This window comes from Pseudonaja textilis, chromosome 15, assembly GCF_049901715.1.
Source record: "Pseudonaja textilis isolate UNSWEBS1 chromosome 15, rPseTex1.2, whole genome shotgun sequence".
Taxonomy (NCBI): Eukaryota; Metazoa; Chordata; class Lepidosauria; order Squamata; family Elapidae; genus Pseudonaja; species Pseudonaja textilis.
Window position 1 is genome coordinate 1,668,562 of NC_142004.1, and position 22,729 is coordinate 1,691,290.

Sequence of the window (22,729 nt, forward strand, 5' to 3'; positions counted from 1 at the left end):
TCATTCAAGGCTGGCTGGGAAGCATGGGAGCTGTAATCTACCCCCTTCATAAGGCACCAGGTTAGCCGAAGAGGGCTTAACATTCACCCTCTGTTGCAGCTGCCTAGGCATTGTCCACATGCCTTGAAATAGATGGCAGGGGTCACTTCAGGATAACGTTGGCCTCCCTGGAGACCCTTCTCAACATCCAGGAGCTGCGCCCTCATTCATGAAACCGCCAGAAGATTGCAAAGTCAATTTCTTCCCTCTGGGTAATAAATTCATGAATCAATATCCGTTTGCCTTATTAGCAGAAGCCCCAAAGAAGCTTTGGTAGTTAACGTGCCACCAGGCTGCTTATTTTTAGCCAAAAGAGATCAACCTTAAGCGAGGAGCAAAGAATCGGGTATCGGTGAGCATCTCTCTTCATGGCTTTAACCGGCTGGGAAGCCTGGCAGTGGGCTGGAGCGAAATCCAGCGATTGGCCGAGAAAGGGCTTTAAATTGAGATTTACAGGTGCGGTTGTTATCTCGGTTTCCTGTCCAGTAAAATGCCTTTGATTTACACAGTGTCATTCCAACAAGCAGGAATGAAAGAGGAGGCTGTGAGGTGTGTCTTTATCTCAAAAGATAAATCGCACCCAGGCAGGATGGCCTTGAATCCAATCTCCCTCGTTTAGGTAATGCAATAGCTGTCATTTAGGTTTGTGCTGTCCCACTGCAGCCGCCTCTTCGTGTGTTTTCCCAACCTCTAGTTGGGGCATCATAAATAACCAATCGTGGTTTTTCTCTCTCCGTTCGCTTTTTAACGAGACTCCTCCTTAACTGGTTTTTGATAGAATAGAGTCAAGTTTAAGCAGCGAGTCCCTGCCCGTTTGCCGAATATGGGTAATTCAGAGGCTGAACCGCACCTGTTATGGGATTGTAACGGGGACTCCTGACTTGAGCAAGTCGCTGGACTCCGTAACCTAACATCCCCTCCCAGCTCTGGAAGTTTGGCTTGAATTGCTTGCTCGCTGACAAAGGCCTTTAGGTGCTGAAAAGCACACAAAGTGAAAACAAGCTGTCTCCATTCGCTATTTTTAAAACTTTCCCCCAGCGTCATTGTAGAAGTTCGCTCAAAATTCCAGAAACCGTCTTTCATCTGAATCCATTCTTGAGAAGCTGGCCTATATCTGGAACTGGCCTCTCTCCGCAAACCTGGTTTGCTTTTCTAACCCTGGGCTGCGGGAAGAACCTCCTCCTCAAATGTTCTGTCTTTACAGATAAAGGAGGTCAATGCCCAGATCAACCAATTAATCGAGAAGAGGATGATGAAGTACGAACCCATCGATAGCAAATTTTCAATGTACCGGCAACAGGTGAGAAGACATTCTCGGCAGGACAAGCGCGAGGAGAAATTCAATACAGGGAAGTCCTCGGTTTACGATGCCAAAAAATGACTGTTGCTAAGCGAGATGTTTGTTAAATGAGTTTTAACCCCATTTTACAACTTATCCTGCCATTGTTGGTAAGGGACCCCAGTTGTTCTGGGGTCCTCAAACTTGGCAACTTTAAGACTTGTGGACTTTAACTCCCAGAATTCTTTAACTCCCAGAAGTCCACAAGTCTTAAAAGTTGCCAAGTTTGGAGGCCTCTGAGTTAGTAACTCGGCCGTTAAGTGAATCTGATAAAATCGTTAGCTGGGTTGACGTAACATGGCTTGGTTGGTCCTTGCATGGTGGAAATCCAGCCAGTTATGGCTTAGTTAACAATTATGGCTTGGTGAAACCATGGTCCAGCTTGCGTGAATCCAGTTATTCTGTCCTGGACTGAAACTTAATTCCATACAGCTTGGTTACCATGGCATTTCACATCCAGACGGCCATTTCTGCTATTATTTTCTCCTTTAGACATCAATTAGGGCAAGGGTCTTCAAACTTGGCAGGTTTTAAGGCTTGTGGGTTTCAACTCCCAGAATTCCTGAATTAACATGACTGGAGGAGGAATTCTGGGAGTTGAAGTCCACAAGTCTTAAAGTTGCCTTGTTTGGAGACCTCTGAGTTAGTAACTCGGCCATTAAGTGAATCTTTCCCATTGACTTTGCTCATCAGAAGGTCACAAAAGACTTCTGAATTTCGATCACGTGACCGTAGGGAGGCTGCAATGGTCATTAAGTGTGAAAAGCCGTCCTAAGTCCCTTTTTTCCCAGTGCCGTCGTAACTTCGGTCACTAAACGGACGTATCGTCAGTCAAGGACTACCTGTATTGAACACCGAAATCCCAGCCCCTGGGACTTGAGGCATTGCAGATTTCTTGATAGGGTGCTAATTGTGTTTGCGGGCATCTGACAATTCCAGAACTGTTAGCCAACCCTAATTTAATAGGTGGAACCAGATACAATTTTGGGTAGCGAATGTGATCCCAGGCCTTTTGTTGTTGTGAGCCTTGTATTACAAGGCTAAGTATGCTACATAATGTGCCGGTACAAGAGACCAGTTGGCTTTTCGTATAAAGTGCTGACATCCCTCGGAGGAGCCATGCCAGGAATTCAGAACTCCTCACTTCGTCAAAAACAGTTGGCCGCTTCTGCCCAGCTCCACGGGGGCCCTTTCCTCGGTTTCACTGGAGTGCCCCAGTTGTGTTTTTAGCTCCATTTGTCACCATGGGCCCAGGTGTGAGGAGCAGAGGGCTTGGATAACACCCAGATTGAATGATTTCAGCCAGATGTTGGAAGGTACCTTCAAAATTACCTGTACATGTGGCAAAGTCTGCCTTAAGAATGACTAAAGTGGCAAAGTCTGCCTTTAAGTTACTAAAAACACGAGGCTTGGCTTCCTTTGAAGAAATGTGTCCTTCTGTGATAATTTAGTTGTGAAATGTAGTTCTGCCTTGAACATTATATGTTCTTGTGTTAGATGTTACATATCAGTGGGCTCTGTAGAAAACTGGCCTCCTAGGGCTTTTATAATCCAACAAGAACAAAACCAAATGAAACCCACAAGTCTTAAAAGTTGCCACCCCTGATTTAAATGATAACTTGCAAAAGGTAACGTTTAAGAGGTGTGGACTTCAATCCCCAAAGTTCCCTACCCAGCATGGGTCAACTCCCAATTCCCAGAATTCCCCGTCCATCATGGGTGGACTTCAACTCCCAGAATTCGCCCCGCCACCTAAAGCTACTGAGGTTGGCATGCCAGCCCTTTTCCTGGCATCATCCTCTTCGACGCCCTAATACTAACCAGTCTGGGAATCCTCACAGGCTTCCATCATCTCGCGGAAAAAAAACGCCAAGGCGGAGGAACTTCAGACCGCCAAGGAAGAGATCACCAGCTTGGAAAGACAAATGATCCAGAAGTCGAGCCAGGCTCGGGAGCTGGACGGGACAGAAGTCCTGAAAGGCGATGAGGTAAGGAAGCGGCCATTTTGCATGCAGAACTAGGTTGGGGTCCCCAAGATGGCTTCCCTTGTTACCTGGAAGAATTATGAGTTGTTGAGGGTTTTATTCCAGAAACCTGGTCTCGGTGGTTCCCTTTTTTAAGTAGCAGATTTGTTTTGAGCAAAACAAAACAAATCTGCTTTGTGACCCTGGTGCCAGCAATGGTTATTCTACACAACAGCAGCATGTCCTACCGCAGAGGCCAAAGATCTTACCTGTTGCGTGTCCACGAGGTTTTTAAGCACCTCACGAAATAATTTCACGTTGCCAACACACCTGATGGGAACCATCAGTCGAGTAGCTAAATGTGAAGATAAATTACACACACACATACACACACCGAATGAAAATGGAGAATTAGTTGTCGGGTTTAGGGCTGGATTGCTGTATGGAATGAAGAAAAGAGGAAGACCGGCAGACCTGCATGAACAACTTTGCAGGTTCAGTTCTCACAACAGCTAGTCATGGCCTCTTTTGAAGGCATCTGAGCTGCGTGTCTTCTCCACTTTTTCGACTGGAGTTCCATCAAAGAACAGGGCTGCCTATGAGAGTCACCAATGTCTGAATAACCCCGTCTATTTCAGACTTATCATGACTTATGATCTAGACTTGATCCTATATTGTTGTATATTTAAGTCCTCCTCCTGGTCTGTCTTTCCATCTAGCGGGTGGTTTTTAATCTCCTGTCCCCGAACGAAGGTGTTTGAGAACAAAGAACCTCACGGTCGAACTTGTCCCTGGTTTTTGATTCAGCACAATTTAATTCCAACCTCCAAGTATTCTTAACCTTAACAACTCCGAGCTGGAGGAGGAGAAATATCTTTTCAAGGAATCAAGGATGCTAACCAGAAGAGCTTAACCCGGGTCTTAAGTCAGGATGTGACTGTCCCCTTGGTGGCTTCGGGACTTCCCTAGGATTCTTTGCCAGCTGGAAAATGCCAGCCTAAAGACCCTCTTGCTTTGAGAAATGCCATCCTTGTTAGATCGCAGAAGAAGTGCGAAATCTGGGCCCGGCTTTAGTAGAATTTTTTTATTGGTCCAAGGTGATTGGACACACAAGGAATTGGCCTTCGGTGCAGAAGCTCTCAGTGTACATAAAAAACCGCATTCATCAAGAATCATAAGACGCAACACTTAGTGCTAGGCATGGGATACTGAATAAGCAATCCAATTATACAAGGGAGCTTAAATAAAACAATATATACATAAAGATAAAGATACAAGCACCAAAGTTATAGTCATAAGCGGGAGGAAATAGGTAATAGGAAGGATGAGAAGAAGAATAGTGATACAGTTTGACAGTGTTGTGGGAATTAGTTGTTTAGCAGAGGGATGGCATGTGGGGGAAAAACTGCCCTTGTGTCTAGTTGTTCTGGTGTGCAGCGCTCTATAATGTTGTTTAATACTTTAGGCATGAAGTTAGCGCCCTTAATGATTTGTGATGAGACCTTCAGTCGCTTCCAGCCTGCACATACCCCCTCCCCCCCGCCCAGGGGTTTGAGTTACTGGTATCCCCTTATGGCCTGGCTCTCACTAAGTTTGGTTCTCGAATGATTCAAGGCCTTTTCTGCCTGGACTACTTCTGCATGCCACCCATTTCATCCTCGGCTGAGGTCTTAACACCTCCACCCCAGAAAGGTCAGCTCAGGCTTATGGTTTTCCCCCTATTGCTTTCCAAGGCCAGGAAAGCCCAGGCCTTTGTGCCAAGGGAGGAAAACAGCGGGTGGGATTTATTTAATCGTGGGTTGTTGTTTTTTTTATTTTTATTTTTTTAAGGGGGGAATTGGGGAAGAAGATATTCAAGGGCTAAAGAGGCCTCTTGCAGAAGGGACGACATTGTTCGAAAAATCCAGGCCAGGCTGGCAAGCTTCTTCCTGCAGCTATCGAACCGTAAAAATTTAGGAATCGCATGCCTGCACGAGAGAGAAGGGGAGATGGTTCAGTTACGAGCGATGTTAGGTAAACCAGGGATAATTTTAGCTCCCTTTCACGGTACATTGTACTCTTTGCAGTTGAACCCCAGTTCCAGGGAGGTAGGATTCCAGGTAGGCTGGTTATTTTTCTTGTGACAGTCGGCTGACCATTTATGTAACAGATCTTTATCCCACCTTATAAGTAACTCAAGGTGGTGAACATACATAATCCACCCTTCCTTCCTTCCTTCCTTCCTTCCTTCCTTCCTTCCTTCCTTCCTTCCTTCCTTCCTTCCTTCCTTCCTTCCTTCCTTCCTTCTATTTTCCCACAACCATTCTGTCAGGTAGATTGGGCTGAGAGGGAGGGACTAGCCCAGAATCACCTGGCCAGCTTTCATCATGCCTTTGGTGGGACTAGAACTCACAGCCTCCTGGTGATTGGCCCTCCTTGTGAAGGATAGAAGAACGGACCGGCACGTTCAAGTCAAAAGAGCCCGAGACGTGGCAGGCAGGAGTGGACCTTCGCCCTTTGCGTTTGTCCTTCCTTGGGTATCTTGCTAGCCAAAAGCTGGGGAGGAGGGAAAACGGGCAGAATAGACCTTTGGGTCACTAAAAACTGAAGGAGGATCCGCACTGTAAGCCACCTGAGCATGGGATGGCCAGCTTGGTGCCATATTTTGTAAAAAGAAGATCTGTTTTTTTTTATTTCAGGCCCACCCGGCCTTCTAGTTGAAAACTCAAGCATTCCAAAGCCAAATCTTTCCCAGATGTTTCTGTTGGGTCAGAACTCCCCAAGGGGACCCTCCAGCTAAATTGAGAGCGAAGTCTTTAAAAATCAGGCAAACTCCGTGCCAGCAAAGGGCAGAACGAGCCAATGGTGGCAATTATTGTTAAGAATCGCCCGCCTGGCCCCATCGAAAGAGCTCGTCCCATTTTTCTTCTACCAGAGTTCACCTTCGCCGAAGGGGCTTGGAGTCTGGCACACGGGTATGTCTTCCAGAAAGGAGGAAAGAGAAAAAGCACCCACTTTTTCTCTTTCCCCCTTTCTGGTAGACCTTGAGGGGGCTCATCCCCTGTCCCCGGGAACGGAAGGGACCCCCAAAGGGACATGCCCCTTGAGCCACGCGAGCCTCGTTCCGGGGGGGGGGGGCTCTTGGCCCAGAGCTTGTCACAGCCAGGCGTTTCCTCAGACTAAATTCTCTTAACTGCCTGCCTGAGCCCTTATTACATTAATTGGATGGGCAGTAAAACAGCTCCACTGTTTCCAGACTGCGGCTTCTGCAAACTTTATTTGAGGGCCTCCCGCCGAGATAATGAAGGAGCTTCTCTTCTCATCTCATGGGAGCTTAACTTTTGTTTTCTCGGTTTGTTGTTGTCGGTTTTTTTTACTCCTCTCTTTCTCTTCTGGGGTTGGAGGGTGGGGGGGAAGGAAGGAAATTAAAGCAAGTGTTAATTCTCTGGTTTTATTTACCTCTTTCGACCAGCGAGGATGCTTTATAGAGCTCCATGACAGCGACTGATGGAATCCTGGTTTCATGCACCTTGGGCAGGTGTGCCCAAACCAATGTACGAAAGAGACTCCTTTTCATGGCAATGTTGCCTATCTCACTCCCAATCCAGGATAAATGTCTTGATTTTCCTTCTCCCCATTCTATTTCTTCTGTGTTTCTTCTACAGAACTCCTGCTGAGAAATCTCTACAGAGTCTCTTCAGCAGGATTTCGGAAGTTAGAGGAAGGCAAGGATTATTGGGGAAGTTAAAGGAAGGATTACTGGAGGAGTGAATTTGCATCCCTACCAAGCAAAAGAACAGCAGTTTAGGCTCATGGCTGAAAGCCTGATGTATTTCCATTTTTCTGCTCCATGCAGCAGCAGCTACCTAGCTACTCTGGTATTTTCCCCCAGTATTTTCCCAGGCTTTTCTGTTAGGCTGAATTGTCGAGCAGATTGGGAAACAGTTGTTTGCATGATAGCCCCCTGGGAAGCTCCCACGGGCGACCAGAGGTACCAGAGGTTTTGGAAAATTGGGACGGAAGTTTTGGTTCGGGTTGCTTTTTAAAGGGATTTGTGGGGTTGGCAGGTTTCTTGTCTGGGGGGCTATCAACCCTTGCAAATCTCCACAAGCCAACAGAGACTTTTCCCCTTCCAAAAGGTATTGCATTAAAAATATATATATCTTTTTGAGACTCAACCTGCTTGGGGTCCCCCAGCATTTCCCCGACTGAAACCCGAACAAGCAGGATTTTCCTTCCTTCCCCGGCCTAGGTGTGCAGCAAAGACAGTTGTTCTTCAAACAGCCAGGACCTCGGTCTTTTTTAAAACCCGAGACGGATAAAATCTGGCTTTGCTGTCTGGCTGAAAAGTTTTACAGCTTTGGGGTTTAAAAATAGTTGCCAGAGCCCAGGGAAGCGGAGGAGACCTTGGCAAGAGACGGCAGATGAACTGGTGTGATTTTAAGATGGGCTGTTTGCCCGGGAAACTTTTTATAGCGCATACAGTTATCGGCCCAGGGGGGGGGGGCATGGGGGGGGGGAGAGGCTTTCACGGTGGGTTCATCTCGGACTGTAAGAATTTGTTCTTCAAATGGGACAGTATGTTTTACGCTTGGGGGGGGGGCTCCCTGTGCACCCCAACTCCGTTTTCTTTTTGAATAAATTCAAGGCGATTTAAGGCAACATTGAAAAACCAAACAGGATCCATCTCATCCTGGGCACCCCCGTTTACTTTTCTTTCTTTCTTTCTTTTTTTTGAGCTACTACTCTCTGGCAGACAGTACAGGATAGTAATAAAAAACAAGGACAAATAAGCTGAAAAGCAGCTTCCATCCCAGGGCAGGAACTCTGTTGCATTCTACTATGTAGCGCCCATATTAATGCAATATCAGGGGTTTTTCAGTTCATTTGTATAGAATGCGAAGGATGAAGGGGGGGTGTTTTATTTTTATAGTTATTATGTACACTGAAGATGGCATTTGATTTCATTGCACGAGGGGCAATGACAATAAAATAAACTAAGCTAAATGTCAACTAAAAAAAAGACTTCTTTGGTTTTTTTAGTTGCCAGCAGAAAGGGAGTAGGGGAAAGCAGTGAATTCCTTTAATGCCTCAGATGGCAGCCCAAAGCTGTCGGCGCATGAGATTATTACTGGAGAGCGTGATTGATGACTCTGGGCTATGGAGGCGTCCCATTGGAGGATATACACATCCAGAGGGTGGGGGGGAAGACCAAGGTCAAGGGGGAAATGAAGGGTGTATTTTAGTGTTGGCTGCATCCAGGTAACCCTGACATGGTCACTCCTTCATAAATCTTTTTTTTTTTTTTAACCCTGAGAGATGAGGCTAGAGACTCATGATTTGAATGCGGGTGGATTTAAACAAAATCAAACTCTGGCAGACGGTACAGGACAATGATAACAAACAAGGACAAATAGGCTGAACATCCCATTAGCTTCTATCCCAGGGCAGGAACTCTATTGGATTCTACTGTATTGTGCAATATTCATGCAACATCAGGGGTTTTCCATTCAAATGTATAGAACGCGGAGGATGGGTCTGTGTGTGTGTTATTTTCATAGTCACAAATTGTATACTGAAGATAGTATTTAATTTCGTTGTAGGAGGTGCAATGACAAGAAAGTAAAACTAAAACTAAAACAAAGAAATCTTGCATTTTCCTTTTGGTCCAGACGTGAACCTATCTAAAACGCTGTTCTTCTAAAGGCGGGTTTTCTGTTTCCATCCGAGAGAGCATGGCTTCTCGATTTCTCTCTCTTTCCAAAGAAAAAGGGAAGGGTTACTTTGGTCATAAAACGATAGGAGCTGGACCGGGCATCTTCCCCCCCAAAGGACGGTGACTCTTCTCGTTGCAGTTCAAGCGGTACGTTAACAAGCTCCGCAGCAAAAATACCCTTTACAAGAAGAAGCGCCTGGAGATCGCCGAGATCACAGCCGAGTACGGCATCCTGCAGCGGACGGAAGAGCTCCTGAAACAGCGGCACGAAGACATCCAGCAGCAGTTGGTAACGGTCCCTCCCATCTGGACTGCCCCGGGGCGTGGGGGTGGGTGGGTCGATGGCAACATCAACAGGAGATCCCAGGGCCCATCTTAAGTCCCAGAAAGGATCCTGGGGAGGCCTGGCAGGGGAGACGGAAGAACGACAAAATCGTTAGCTGGGTTGACGTATCGTGGCTTGGTTGGTCTTTGCGTGGTGGAAATCCAGCCAGTTATGGCTTAGTTAACAATTATGGCTTAGTCAAACCAGGATCCAGCTTGCGTGAATCCAGTTATTCTGTCCCGGACTGAAACTTAATTCCATACAGCCCGGTTGCCATGGCATTTCACATCCAGACGGCCATTTCTGCGATTAGTTTCTCCTTTAGACATCAATTAGGGCAAAGGTCTTCAAACTTGGCAGGTTTTAAGGCTTGTGGACTTCAACTCCCAGAATTCCTGAATTAACATGACTGGAGGAGGAATTCTGGGAGTTAAAGTCCACAAGCCTTAAAAGCTGTCAAGTTTGAAGAGCCCTGAATTAGGGCTTGTAGTTGGTCCGGCGTTTAAAGCTCTTTATCTTTTAGAGCAGGGGTGTCTTCACCTTGGTAGGTTTTAAGGCCTGTGGACTTCAACTCCCAGAGTTCCCCAGCCAGCCCTGCAATGCCTCCCCGTGGAGATAAGACTGGTGCCCCCTCCTCTTTCGAAACTCTTTCGCAAGGCCCCACTGGTTTGGCCAACGGGTCTGGAGCCCCCAGAGTGAGATTAACCCCCCCTCAAGTGCCTTATTTAATTCTCTTAACGGTTATCCTGGGGCTGGGGGAGAAATTACCGCTTTTTATTAACTTTTACATTGGGTTTTTAATCTCTGTAAGCCGTGGGGAGTCTCTGAGACTGAGTCGGGTGGCCACATACATTTTCTTAAATAAATTGAGATCTGGAACCCTGCAGCTTCTGAAGGACCTCCGGGGCCTGATCCCTCCCGCCAGCCTCATTTTTCTCTCCTCCTTCCTCCAGCAAGCCATCGAAGACAAGAAAGGAATCTCTGGCTACAGCTATACCCAGGAGGAGCTGGAGAGGGTGTCGGCCGTCAAGAGCGAAATGGACGACATGAAGGGCCGAACTCTGGACAACATGTCTGACATGGTACTGTCCAGAGACTTCAGGGGGGTGGGGGCGTTAGAGAAAGCTTGTCCTAACCCTGACCCCACCCTCTGCCATCCCTTTACACCAGAGGTCTCCAAACTGGGCAACTTTAAGACTTGTGGACTTCCAACTCCACATGCCTTAAAAGTTGCCAAGGTTGGAGCCCTCTGCCTTACACCCAGGATGCCGCAACCTGTCTTCTTTCTACGTGTGGCGCCCGAGTCTACTTCAGCTCCCATTCAGCAGGCTCCGCTCACAGAAACGCTTTCACTTCCCCACAGGTGAAAAAACTGAACACCTTGGTAGCCGATAAAAAGTCAAGCTTGGCCCCAATCATCAAAGACCTCAGGCAGCTGCGACAGAAGTGCCAGGTGAGTGCAGGCAATGCTCGGGATGAGGCTGAACGCCCCGCCCCTGCAGGGGTGGGATTCTACCGGTTCTGACTGGTTCTGGCGAACCGGATGTTAAATTTGCATCTCGTTCGCTGAACTGGGATTTGAACCAACCGGCTGGTCCCGCCCTGCCCCTCCCAGGGGTCTCCACGGGGCCCATTTTCGATGCAGGTAGTGCAGGGTCCACGCGAAGGCTCTGGGAGAGGGGAAAACGGGCCTTCCAGAACTCTGAAAACGGGCCTGTTTCCGGCTTCACCCTCCCAGAGGCCCGAGGGAAGCCTCCGGACTCTGCGGAAGGTGAAAAACGGCCCTCACGGAAGTTCCGGGTGGCTACGCCCACCATGGCCACGCCCACCCAGCAACCGGGCAGCAAACTGGTTGCTGGGATTTTTTGAATCCCCCCTCCCCCCCCAGCCCCAGAGTGCCCTGGGTTGCTTTCAGGAAGGGGGGGCAGGGGGGGGATTCAGGTGGGATTCAGGGGTGGGATTTACTTCAAATGCAGCACAGTCAGAGCATCCCTGCCATACTCCGAGCACCTTAGCAAATTCCTCTCCTTATAACTGCGTTGGGTAGCAGTTTACTGTAACAAGCACCACGGAAGCTAGGAATCTACCCTGCAAACTGATGGCTTATCCTGCATAGCGAGGCTCGGGGTCTGTCGGATTTAGATAGGTGCCTCTTGCTGAGGTTGGGCTGCCCAAGGACCAGCTGTTGTATCCACCTCCTTTGTTTTTTCCTTCCTCCCCAGGAATTAACCCAAGAATGCGAAGAGAAGAAATCCCAGTACGACAGTTGTGCCGCTGGTTTGGAAAGCAAGCGTTCGTCCCTGGAGCAGGTAAGCAAGGAGGAGAGAGGGGGGAGAATTCCTCTCCATCTTACTCTCTTTGAAGGTTTCACCCCACCCCCCCAAAACGTAACAGGGCCTGGTTTTCTACTAAGCGTTTAGGTTTGGAGTCGAGCAAAAGATATTTATTTGGGAGGAAATCCTATTTTCCCAATTGTAGCCTGTTGTTCCAAGTTGTGGCTTGTGAGATAAAATAATGACATTTAATCCATGCTTGGGCCAATTTAATCTCCCAGCTATTGACTTAGGGTTGTTGTTTTTTTTCCCCCCTCTTTGGATAAAAATGGGAGTAGAATATTTTAGGAGTAAGAAGCTCGCATCTTTTGGTTATTCGTGGTCTCCAAATCTCATTCCACTGAATCCGTCGAGGACGATGGGACCTTCAGTCCCACAGCATCTTGAGGAAAGGGGCTTCCAGGGACCTGCCTTTCACCTCCACCGTGATCTGACCTGCCTCTTGTGCTCCAGACGGCGAGTTCTCTTCCCTCTTCTAAAATGTCCCTTCTCTCCCGTCAGGAGGTGAAGAGCCTTCGGGAGGAGTGTTTACAGGAAGAAAGCAACTATCACCAGGTCAACTGCATGAAAATGGTATGCTGGTGAAAGAAAGCAGGTCCCCTCCCTCCCCCCCGCCCCCCGAGCAGGAAGTAGGGCTGTTTGAAGTCTAAATCCAGATGTTTCTTGTTAGATTTCCGAAGCACAGCTGCAGCGTGTCAAAGAGGAGGTGAAAATGTATGTTTCTTCGGATCAACAGGAAAGGAAGAAGGCAGTCAGGTACAGAGGCCCCTGGAGTGGGCATCTCTATTCAATCCATAACGGTTAGATCATCGGCATTGACACAATCCCCACCCGTCAATTGCAAAAGGCAGCTTGACGCGGAACAGCTGATATCCGGTGAGGATAACTTTGAATGCCCTCAAAACCTCCACGTCACTGGTGGTATTCAGCCGGTTCGCACCGGTAGCAACGATTTTGCGTGGGTCACCGAACCAGTAGTCACTTCTGGCTGGCCACGCCCGCCCGATGCTCGCCCCGCCCAGTCACTCCTTAAGGCATTTCTTCTTTTTTTTTCCCCGCCCTCCCAACAATCAGCTGTTCCTGCAATCAGCTGTGCTGGGATTCCCCTTGTTTACTTACTTGCTTTGTCCAGGAGGTTTCCCTGAGGCCCAGGAAGGCCCCCAAAAAAGGGGGGGGGGTTTGCTGCTGCAGTAAAAAAAAGCCACACCCACCTAGCCACGCCCACCTAGCTGTGCCCACAGAACTGGTAGTAAAATACGTTGAATTCCACCACTGCCCCACATCTCATCACATCCTCATAACAACCGGTTCTGTAGAACCAGTCTGAACCGGTAGAATCCCACCGCTGAATAGCTTGCCTCTCAAGAGTTAATGGGTGTTCCATCCCGGGAGGTTTTCAAAAATGGATGGGGCAACCATTGGCGGGGGGGGGTTGGACTAGATGACCTCCTAGGCGCCTCCCCCCCCCAGCCCTAGGATTCTGTGTTCAGTAGGGGAAGAAGGCTGCGGCCAGAGGAATCTGCAGCACATTGGGTGACAATGCCCACAGATGATGTGGTCTTCACTCTTCCACGCTCCTGTCCCAGCGTCGGGCGCAGGCGGCGGGTTTGCGTCCTGACATCGCGGGACATGCTTTGTCACGCACACACCTCGCGTGGGGGCTCCGGTGGCCAGCCCAGCTGCCAAAATACCACTTGTGTCCCTGAGCTACCTCTCAGCTCTCCGTGGATGGTGCTTCGACGGAAGGGCAGCCGGGGACAAAGAGGAGATTACATCTCCAAATATTTGCAGTGGCTTTTATAATCTGTCTGGAGGGAGGAAAAGAAGCTGCGATGGAGCAGGAGGAGAAACAGGCCAACCCTGAGCAAAAGGACACAGCAGGGAACCTCCTGCCAGGATGAGCTCCGGTGTCTGGGTCGGCTCCGTGATTTGTGTGTTTCCTTGTGTGTTAGGATTTCTCTTGGCATGTTAGGTGGCCGGTAGAGCAGTGGCCACCAACCAGTGAACTGGGGGCCACTGGGGGTCTGCGAGAAAAGTTTGGTGGTCCGCAGAGAAATGTCCCCCTCAAAGCAATTCATCGCGGCTGCGTGGGACACACAAGGCTGCGCTGCCCCCACGGGAACACAAGGCTTGTGTCACTTGCACTGCGAACAACACGAGGTAGTGAGGAGAAGGGGGAAAGGGCAGAAGGGGGGGACTTACCCCACATGCCCCATGGGCCTCGCTTGGCCACCGGGCTGCTTCTTTCCGCTTCTTTCTTCTGCTTTTGGCTGCATGCAAGGAAAGCAGCCAAAGACTTTCTTTCTCTCCCCCAAACTCCGCCAGAAATGAGTCTTTGGGACCCTGCAAGGCCTCCTGCTCCAAGAGGCTCTGCCGGCGCAACAAATGTCACCAAGACTCATTTCTGGCGGAGTTGGGGGAGAGAAAGAAAGACTTCTGCTGCTCCTGCTGTTTTCCTTGCATGAAGCCAAAAGTCTCTCCTCTCTCTCTCCCCCTGAGAACGGAGCCGGAGACGGTATCCTGTGATCCCAAATAAAGAATGATCGATCGGTAGGAAAACAGGACGGGGGATTTTCCTGCAGACTTTTGGGGGGGTCTTCCCAGGGTCTCTGCTGCTTTCTGCAGAGACCCTGGGAAAACATCAGCAAGCCACTGTCAGTCCAAATTCCTATTAGTGGTCCGCGGGATTTAAAATTATGAGTTTGGTGGTCCCTGAGGTCCAAAAGGTTGGCGACCCTTGCTTTAGAGCAACGTTTCCCACTCTGGGCCCCTTGAAGAGGTGTGGACTTCAACTCCCACAATTCCCCTTAATGCTGGCTGGGGAATTCTGGGAGTTGGAAGTCCACACCTCTTCAAGGGGCCCGGTTGACAAATGCTGCTTTGGAGTGATTGCTTTGTCGGTTTGTGAAGGAAAACTTTGTCGGAGTGTCCGAGGAGGAAGGCAGGAGGAAGAGGCAGAACTTGGTTCTGGAAGTCCAAGCTGCCTTTCTGGTGCTTCTCAACTCGCTCCCTTGGCCCAGTTCTACCCCAGATTTGAAACTGGGAGAAGCAACTCACCCGCAGGGAGGGATTCCGCATTTTGCATGTCTGCCGTGTTCAGCTGTAGCATTCCTGCATTTCTGTGAAATTTACCACCCCATTAATGAAGGCCGTGCCCCTAGGGCCGAGCAAGCGAGCCCCCCCACCCCACCCCCACCCCCACCCAAAATGCCCAAACCATCCAACTTCTCTTCGTCAGAAAGTTTTGGACAAGCCAGCAACCTGGGCTGCCCCGGCAAATGAGTTTCTCCAAATCCTTCGGTAAGCCCTGGAATGGAAGCCACATTCCGACAACCCATAAACATCGGCTCCCAAAGTCGGGAACCAGAAGTTCCCTCGTTCTTCTGATCCCTTCCCCATCTCTGCTCCATGGAGTCAGCCGTCAGGAATGCAGAAAAGTTAATTTGGCTCTCTAAAAATAGCGTTCACTTTCAAAAATTAAGGGGCATTCTTTCCGAGCCTCGTTTAAATAGCCAAGAAAAGAAAACAGTCTGGTTTCAGGAGCCGGCCTTCTTTTTTAAAAAAAAAAAAAAAAGAAAAAGCAGAAAAACAATACAGATCTGCGATCCTTGGAGAGATCCTAAGGTAAAGGCCTTGAAGGTGAGGGCCCTCCTGTTGCCAACAGAAGCAAAGAGAGGATCCTGACCTCTGAGTGGACAATGCGTTCCTGACGCCGATATCTCCTCCCCCATCGGAAAGCACTGTTGGAGGGGGCAGAGGTTGGAGGGGACACAGCCTGGAAAAATTAGAACAAAGTGAAGGTCTAAGGGACTTGGTAGAAGAAGGGAGAGGAAAGAAGGCCACCGGTCAGGTACGAAGGATCAGGTCCTCACAGGCAACAGTCCAATTAAACAGATTTATTGCTGCACAGGAATCTTCTCAGCACCTGTTGGGAGTTAGAGAAGGTTCCAGGGAATTCAAGGGGAGAGTTGGATTTAGTTCACTTATGGCTACGTAGGAATTCTAGACTAGTTCCTCCTTTCACTCCCCCCCGCAGGTTCTGCCATTCCTTCCCCTACATCACTTCATTTCAAAGTTATTTATTTGTATCCCCCCCTTTACTATTATATTTTAATAAACGATTCCAGGGGGTGAACACACTTAATCCTCGTCCCCACTCCTCTTCCCCACTCCCCAGCCACAAGGAGGGTTGCGCTGAGACAGCCCACTGCCACCTGTCTGGCTTTCACGCCGAAGGTGGGACTAGAACTCACGGCCTCCTGGTGATTGGCCCACGGACACCCAGCTTGCTTATGCCTTATTTACACCTCTTTGATAGCCCTCACCATCCCCACTGCTTGAAAGGTTTGACGGGAGGAGAAGGGAAACCTTGTGGCTCCTTTTCTTCTTCCTTGCAATTTCCTTGGACACCCATTTCTAGGAAGGCAGCAAGTTTTCAGCAGAGCTGCTGAGAAGAAGGGAGGACCAAGGAGACTTTCCCACATCCTTCCTCGGGGTTGGCGTTGCACTTTCTGGCTTCCCATGGCAGGAGACCAGGGATCTGCCCCCTACCCTTGCAGAGTTGGAAGAGGACGGTGGGAAAAAACGGCTGGGCTCTCCGTAGTTCCAAGGACTGTATGGTTGTTAGCCTGCCAGTGGCCCTGTGTAAGGGACCTGAAGGAGCTCTTGTCCAACAACCCATCCAAAGTACTTCCAACATCCTAAATGGTAATATAACTCTTGCTCTTAAATGGCTTATTTCCTGTAGGGATCAGTATTCCAGGATGATCACAGAACAAGAGAACCTCGGAAAGGTAGGAGTGGATGAACGTTATTGATTTCTGTTTTGGACCAGAGGCGTCCAAACTTGGCCACTTTAGGACACCAACTTCAACGCTCAAGAGTTCCCCAGTTAGCATCACCGGGAGTTGAAGTCCACAAGTCTTTAAAGTGACCAAGGTTGGACATCCCCGATTTATACAGAGCCTAGTAGGCACAGCTCCTAAAGCCCATTCAGATTTAGACTCAGAGAAGTTGCCTTCTTAAAATAAACTACACAAACATTGGCAAAGTCAGCTTCCTACAGATATTGCCTGAGCTACTGGACTATCACTTACAAAAGCCATCTGCAAAAAAACTCACAAAGAAGGCATTGCTTCGCCAAATCAGTGGCACACACAGCAGTTGGCCGCAGATAAACACAGTATTCAGTGGCGCGCCGTCCTATTTTTGCAAAAAGGACCTGCAATCCATATTCTATCCCTTTCTTGGCAGTTGCCTTTGGAGCAGCATGTAGAAAGAATTCATTTTTCAAACCAACTGTCTTTGATGTTCTTTAAAAACCGGTCATGTACATGTTGCTCTTCCCAAGGAGAGTTCTGTCTTTGTAATTTTTAAGACGGTGGTCTCGAATTTCCAAAATATGATTTTAATCCGCTGTGCGGTCTTGAGCTGAGCAATTCTCTAAACTTTTTCTGATGTTGTTTAATGCAATCACGTAAACCTTTTTTTAAACAAAATGATAAACAAGAAAGGGAAGCCAAAAAGAATAAAGGTATGAAGATGGTTTGGAAGTCCTTATATGCAGGGGTGGGTTCCTACCGGTTCTGTCCATCTCTGTAGAACCGGTAGCTCTGAAGAGCAGCAGACATAGAACCGGTTCTATGTCTGCTGATGTTTTTGCCCACCCACCCACCCACCCGGGCTCTTACCTGATCTTTATTTCCTGATTTTTCAACTTCAGCTGCCGAACGAGGCACAGCTGCAGTTAAAAAATAAACAAGAAAAGAGGGCTGTTTCAAAGGCTGCTTCTCGGCAGGCAGCTGATGACGATTTACAGGATGCAGCTTGTAAATCCCGAACCGGTAGTAGTTAACCCTGTCGTATCCCACCCCTGCTTATGTGCTTTAAAACTCTCCTTTGGCCCTGGGGTTGAAGTAGTACTTCATTTCGTTTTGAAGCGACATAGTTAGCTGCTGAAGACTTCTGAATAAAGGCCCCTGGGGACAGTAAGTAAATAAACCCATGGATCAGGACCACCTAGAAGTGGAGCTCTTGTCTCACATTCAGGAGGCTGTGAATTCGGTCCTAGGTAGAGGCAGATATTTCTCTCTCTCTCTGGGCACAATGAGAATTGATCTGCTGAACAAAACTCCACGCTGGTGACAGGAAGGGCATCCGGCCAGTAAAAACTCAGTTCCCTTCAGTTGCCCAAACTCCACCCCGCAAGGGATTACAGGGTCATTAAAAGAAGGTGATGATCAGGACCCTTCCCTAAACAGCATATCCCTCTCTCCCTCCTTCCCTCTCTCCTCCCTTCCTTCCTTTTTTCTTTCTATCAGAAACTGCGTGAGAAGCAGAAATCTGTCCGGGAAAACCACGGCCCCAACCTGAAGCAAGTCAAAATGTGGCGAGACCTCCAGCTTCTGATGGAGTGCAAGAGAGAATGTTTTCTCAAGCAACAGAACCCGGCCACGGTGGGCCAAGTCATCCAGGAAGACGGAGAAGACCGGCTGGTCTTGTGAAAGCAACCTGCCCGGCATCTAGGTCATCCCAGACAGCCATTCGTCCTCCAGCAAACCCGTGGCGAAGGTTGCCCGGGGTTTACGATGGTTTCGATGCCAGTGAGATTTGTCTCGCTTCGGGGAGTGTAGCTAAAAAGTTCTTGACCCAACTAGAACAGGGTTTTGGGTGGGTGGGCTTCATTTGTTCCTCTTTAGAAGGAGGGGAAATCTTTATATTTATTCTGCTGGTGGATGGACCGGCCTTCCCTCGCTTGAGAGTCAGATGAGCGGTTAAAGCATCGAGAAGGTGGCACAGGTGCAATCCCATTCCAATTCAAGAGGCACCCCAGGGAGACAAAAACCAGTTTGGACGTCTGGGGTTGTAGATGATACGACACCAAGCCAGGTTCAAGTCACACACAGGTCCTCGCCAACCAGGGAGCATCGTTTTCAACATCAGCTTCCTTTTGGCCCCAAACAGTAATTTCCCTTTCACAATTCCGGTAATCCAAGTGAAGGGGGGGGGTCTTTTGAATTTTTGAAGGGGGGAAAAAAAAGTGCACAAAATGACAAGGACGTTGTAGACCCAATTTCCCGTAGCTCATAAATGGTGTAAACCATGATCATCTCTGCGGGCCTTGATTCTCCTTGGACTCACCTGGTTGCCGAAAGACCAAACCACAGGAGACACAATTTCCTTCGTTCTCCTGGATCCAAACCAAAAACTTCAACCCCTTTGGAACCTGAAATTCCTTGGCCTTTTCTCATTCCCTTGGTTTTTAATGGCCCACTTCCAAATGTTTATTTTTGAGTTGAACTTTTTTTTTTCAAAGATTCCCTTCTCGGGCTTTTTACATGGCCGACTTCCTGGTTGGCGTTCTGCATGCAATCCCCTTGCCTCGCTCCAAACCGGCTGATCCTGGTTGGTCCTTCGCCTCGAAGACAATAAAGTTATTTGTAGCGTGTCTCTTTCCACGTCGTCTCTGGGCATTCATTGAACCAAATCCCTGCGCCGGGGAAACAAAACGTTCCATTTTCTGCCGGAAACTCATAAAACTGGTCTTGCCGAGGAACACAAATGAATCCTACATGGGCATTGGCGTTTTTTTTAGGTGCACCGTTGAAGGAAGAAAAAAAAAATGAAGTGACGCCTAAATAAATGCGGCGTGAAAAAGCAGGCTTCGAGAGCTGGATTTGAATCTTACCCATCCTCAATGTCAGGATCACGACCGGGCAAATTGTATCCTCCAACCTTAATGTCCTCTTCCTTTTTTTTTTTAAAGTCGGGTTTTTTAAAATTTTATGTATGTGTGTATATATTTTGAATACAGTGTATTGTCCGGGCATATAGGAGAAATTTCCTGACAGAACAATTAATCCGTGGAACAGCTTCCTCCAGAAGTTGTAAATGCTCCAACACTGGAGGTTTTTAAAAAGAGGTTGGATAATCATTTGTCTGAAGCGGTGTAGGGTTTCCTGTGTTAGCAGGGGGTTGGACTGGAAGACCAATATTTCCTTGCTTTCATACATGTCCACCACATAGGATAATAAGTACCTGGAGTCTGATTGCATTGCCAACGTTTGACGGACACGTTTAAACATTTTTGCTAATCTTGCGGGTTGAAGTTAATGTCCTCTTCTTGAACGCGTTGGTGTGAGCCAGTGAATACAAGTCCAAAGGCAGTAATTATACCGCACACTGTAGACAGCTGTGGAAATGCCCTTGAAGAGAATATTCAGATGTCATTCCCAAAAGCAAGAGGAAGCACTGCTTAAGCCCTGGAAAAGGAGATAGTATCACGAAGAGGCTCGGGATGTTTTCTCTCAACTCCCTGGGTGCATAAAGGAGCCAGTTTGGACCGCTGGTTAAGGCACCGGAAATTTCTGAGAAGGGGTCAGGAGATTGCCGAAGCCTCGTAGCCCCCCAGGGAGGATAAATTTAAACCTGGTCTAATTCAATCAATGGGGGAAAGAACCAGGGAAGGCTTTGCTCGGCTCGAAGGTGTGGAAAGACGTATTTTGGCAGAGGGGCAGGAAATATAAATAGATTGAGGAAGGGTCTCGGCAGAAATTAGTTCAGGATCTGCATCCTGAATAACTGTTGAAGCCTCAGTGGCAGTTTAATGGGGACTTGGGAGGTTCACTGACATCTGAAAATCCTACCCCAGGAGACGCTTAAATCACATTATTCTCCACTAAATCATTCTAGCTCTAACGGAGCCTGCAGCAGCTGCATTTTGGAAACCTCTAAGCGGTGATTAGGGTTAGGCCTGAAAACATACTGCTCCCTTCTTCAGTTGTATCTTAGGGGACAGGCCATTGCAGAGAGAATTTCCTTCTTCTCCGTTAGGGTTAAACGCATGGTTGAAATAATGATCTTGGAAGGCCCTTATCTTGACAGGCAAAAATGCCATTTAGACTTAATAATAGCACTATAATGCTATGCGGTTTTGTTTCCCAGTTTCGTATCATCTTATTTTGATTTTCCCAACAGCCCTAATGGACGGGAGGGAGGGAAGGAAAGGAAGGAAGGAAGTCAATAGGTGAGATTAAACTCAAACAAGGGTCTTCTTTCGTTCTTTTAAGACACTCTGCCTCCCTGGACTAGATAGAAGAGCTCCATGGTCCCTTCAGATCTGTTATTTTGATGGAAACGAATCAAGGAGAGAAGCAACTTAGAACTAAGGAGAAATTTCCTGGCAGTTAGAATAATTAATCAGTGGAGGAACTTTCCTCCGGAAGTTGGGGCTGCTCTCACACTGGAAGTTCTTAAGAAGAGACTGGACAACCATCGGCCTGAAAGAAACATTAGGACCCCTGCTTATGCAGCGGGTTGGACTAGATGACCTCCGAGGTTCCCTTCCAACTCTGGAATCCCGGTAAAACTGGGCACTTTTTGCAGCAGCAATACTGGGTCCTCTGGAACCCCCATCCTGCAAAGCCCCCCCCCTTGTGCTTTCCGCTCCCCACCCCCCACCCCCTGTTTTGCAAGCCCGTTTGAAGTGCTGCGTCATTCCTGCTGCCCTTCCGAGGAGCGAGCCGATTACGCACTTCCATCAGCATCCCGAAATGACTTTTTTTTCTCATCTCAGCCGATGCAGAAAATTACAATTATCCCCCTTCCCCAATGGGAAGCGAAGAATTCTGGAGAAACGGATAAAGCGGGCTATCTTTAGCTCTGAAGAAAAGTGACACTCGGTAATGCGGCTTTTAATGCGCTGCCCTCCACTTCCCTGGTTTCTTAATTTGGCCGGGGCGCCTTGGGAGGAAGCAGGCTTTTGAGGAAGTGTGACAACTTAGCATTCAAACTCCAGCTTGGTAATGACAAAGCCCATTAAACAGGCCTCCTTAAATTGTCTTTTCTCTTTGCAATATATTCTAGGGGGTGGGATTATTGATGACTTCTTTGGGAGCTTCCAAGGCGCCTCTTGGCTGTCCGTTGCTAGAATGAACAAGCGGTCTAAGCAAAATAACAGAGCTGGAAGGGAGCCTGGAGGTCTTCTAGTCTAACCCCCTGCCCAAGCAGGAGATCCTATATCATTCCAGGCAAATGGCTGCCCAGTCTCTTCTGAAAAAAACCTCCTGTCCGGATTCCAGCAATTGCCCTGATGAAATCATGATTCTCGAGCCAAGCTTCAAAAAGCTTCCAAAGCTTCATTAGAGGCGACATGCTGGCCTTGCCCTGCGTGAAGCCAACTCTGGCATACATTATTGACAGCGGCCTGTGACCCTGTTTCCCCCCTCCCCTTTGGGTGCGTCATAAATCAGATTCTCCAACTGAGCATGTTCAGGGCTGGGTGTCCTCAATCACGTTCTCCGATTAAATCTATTCGCGGGCAAAAACTCTGGTAGTTTAGCTACAATCTTTTAAAGAGAAGAGTTGGAATGTACTTTCGCTTTCAACTGCTCTTCCAGATTTCCTTCTACCCTCCCCCCACCCCTTTTTTTTTTTTTTAAAAATGGCAACTCAAATATTGGAAGACTGCTATCATGTCCCCCCTGGTCCTTCTCTTCGCCCAGTTCCTGCAACCGTTCTTTATATGTTTTAGCCTCCACGCCCCTCATCGTCTTTGTGGCTTGTTGATCAGTGCAATATACAGTAATTAAAACAAAGAAAGACAGAAACGAGCCAAGCCTTTTCACAAATTGACCGTATAATTGTACGGATCTGAGATGGCTTAGCTTTTAGGGAAGATAAGCTCCCAAAGGACCAGACTTTTCAAATCACCAGCTGTTGTTTTTTTTTTTTTTTTTTCCATTGTAAGGTATACCCTGAAGAAATTTTGGCAACTGAAAACCTCAAAGCCGTAAATTGGCCGAAGGAGAGAGAGAGAGAGAGACTTGCTTTCCCTGAGTGCAGTTTTTTTCTTCTTCTGAGCAATCAAAGACCGTTTTTGGATCATCCTTGGCAACTGCAAATGAAAAAGAATGAAGATCACAAAAGAAAAGAATTAACCGAGCCAGGAAATCGATGCTTCGTACCCCAACCGTTATGCAGGCTATCCCCTTGTTTAGTCAACTTGAATGCAGAATATATTATGAGAAACTCAGG

General features: G+C 48.1%; 1 protein-coding gene across 1 annotated transcript in view; it reads left to right on the forward strand.

Moving 5' to 3' along the window:
* IFT81 (intraflagellar transport 81) overlaps positions 1–19,152 on the forward strand; it is a 30,523-nt gene extending 11,371 nt beyond the window's left edge. The window contains exons 10-19 of the mRNA XM_026719387.2: positions 1,244–1,339; positions 3,220–3,366; positions 9,177–9,326; positions 10,316–10,444; positions 10,726–10,815; positions 11,585–11,671; positions 12,197–12,268; positions 12,366–12,451; positions 16,443–16,488; positions 18,016–19,152. Coding sequence (XP_026575172.1) covers positions 1,244–1,339; positions 3,220–3,366; positions 9,177–9,326; positions 10,316–10,444; positions 10,726–10,815; positions 11,585–11,671; positions 12,197–12,268; positions 12,366–12,451; positions 16,443–16,488; positions 18,016–18,198 — 1,086 coding nt within the window. The 3' untranslated portion in view covers positions 18,199–19,152. The remainder of the gene's footprint in view (positions 1–1,243; positions 1,340–3,219; positions 3,367–9,176; positions 9,327–10,315; positions 10,445–10,725; positions 10,816–11,584; positions 11,672–12,196; positions 12,269–12,365; positions 12,452–16,442; positions 16,489–18,015) is intronic.
* Positions 19,153–22,729: the final 3,577 nt, after the last annotated feature.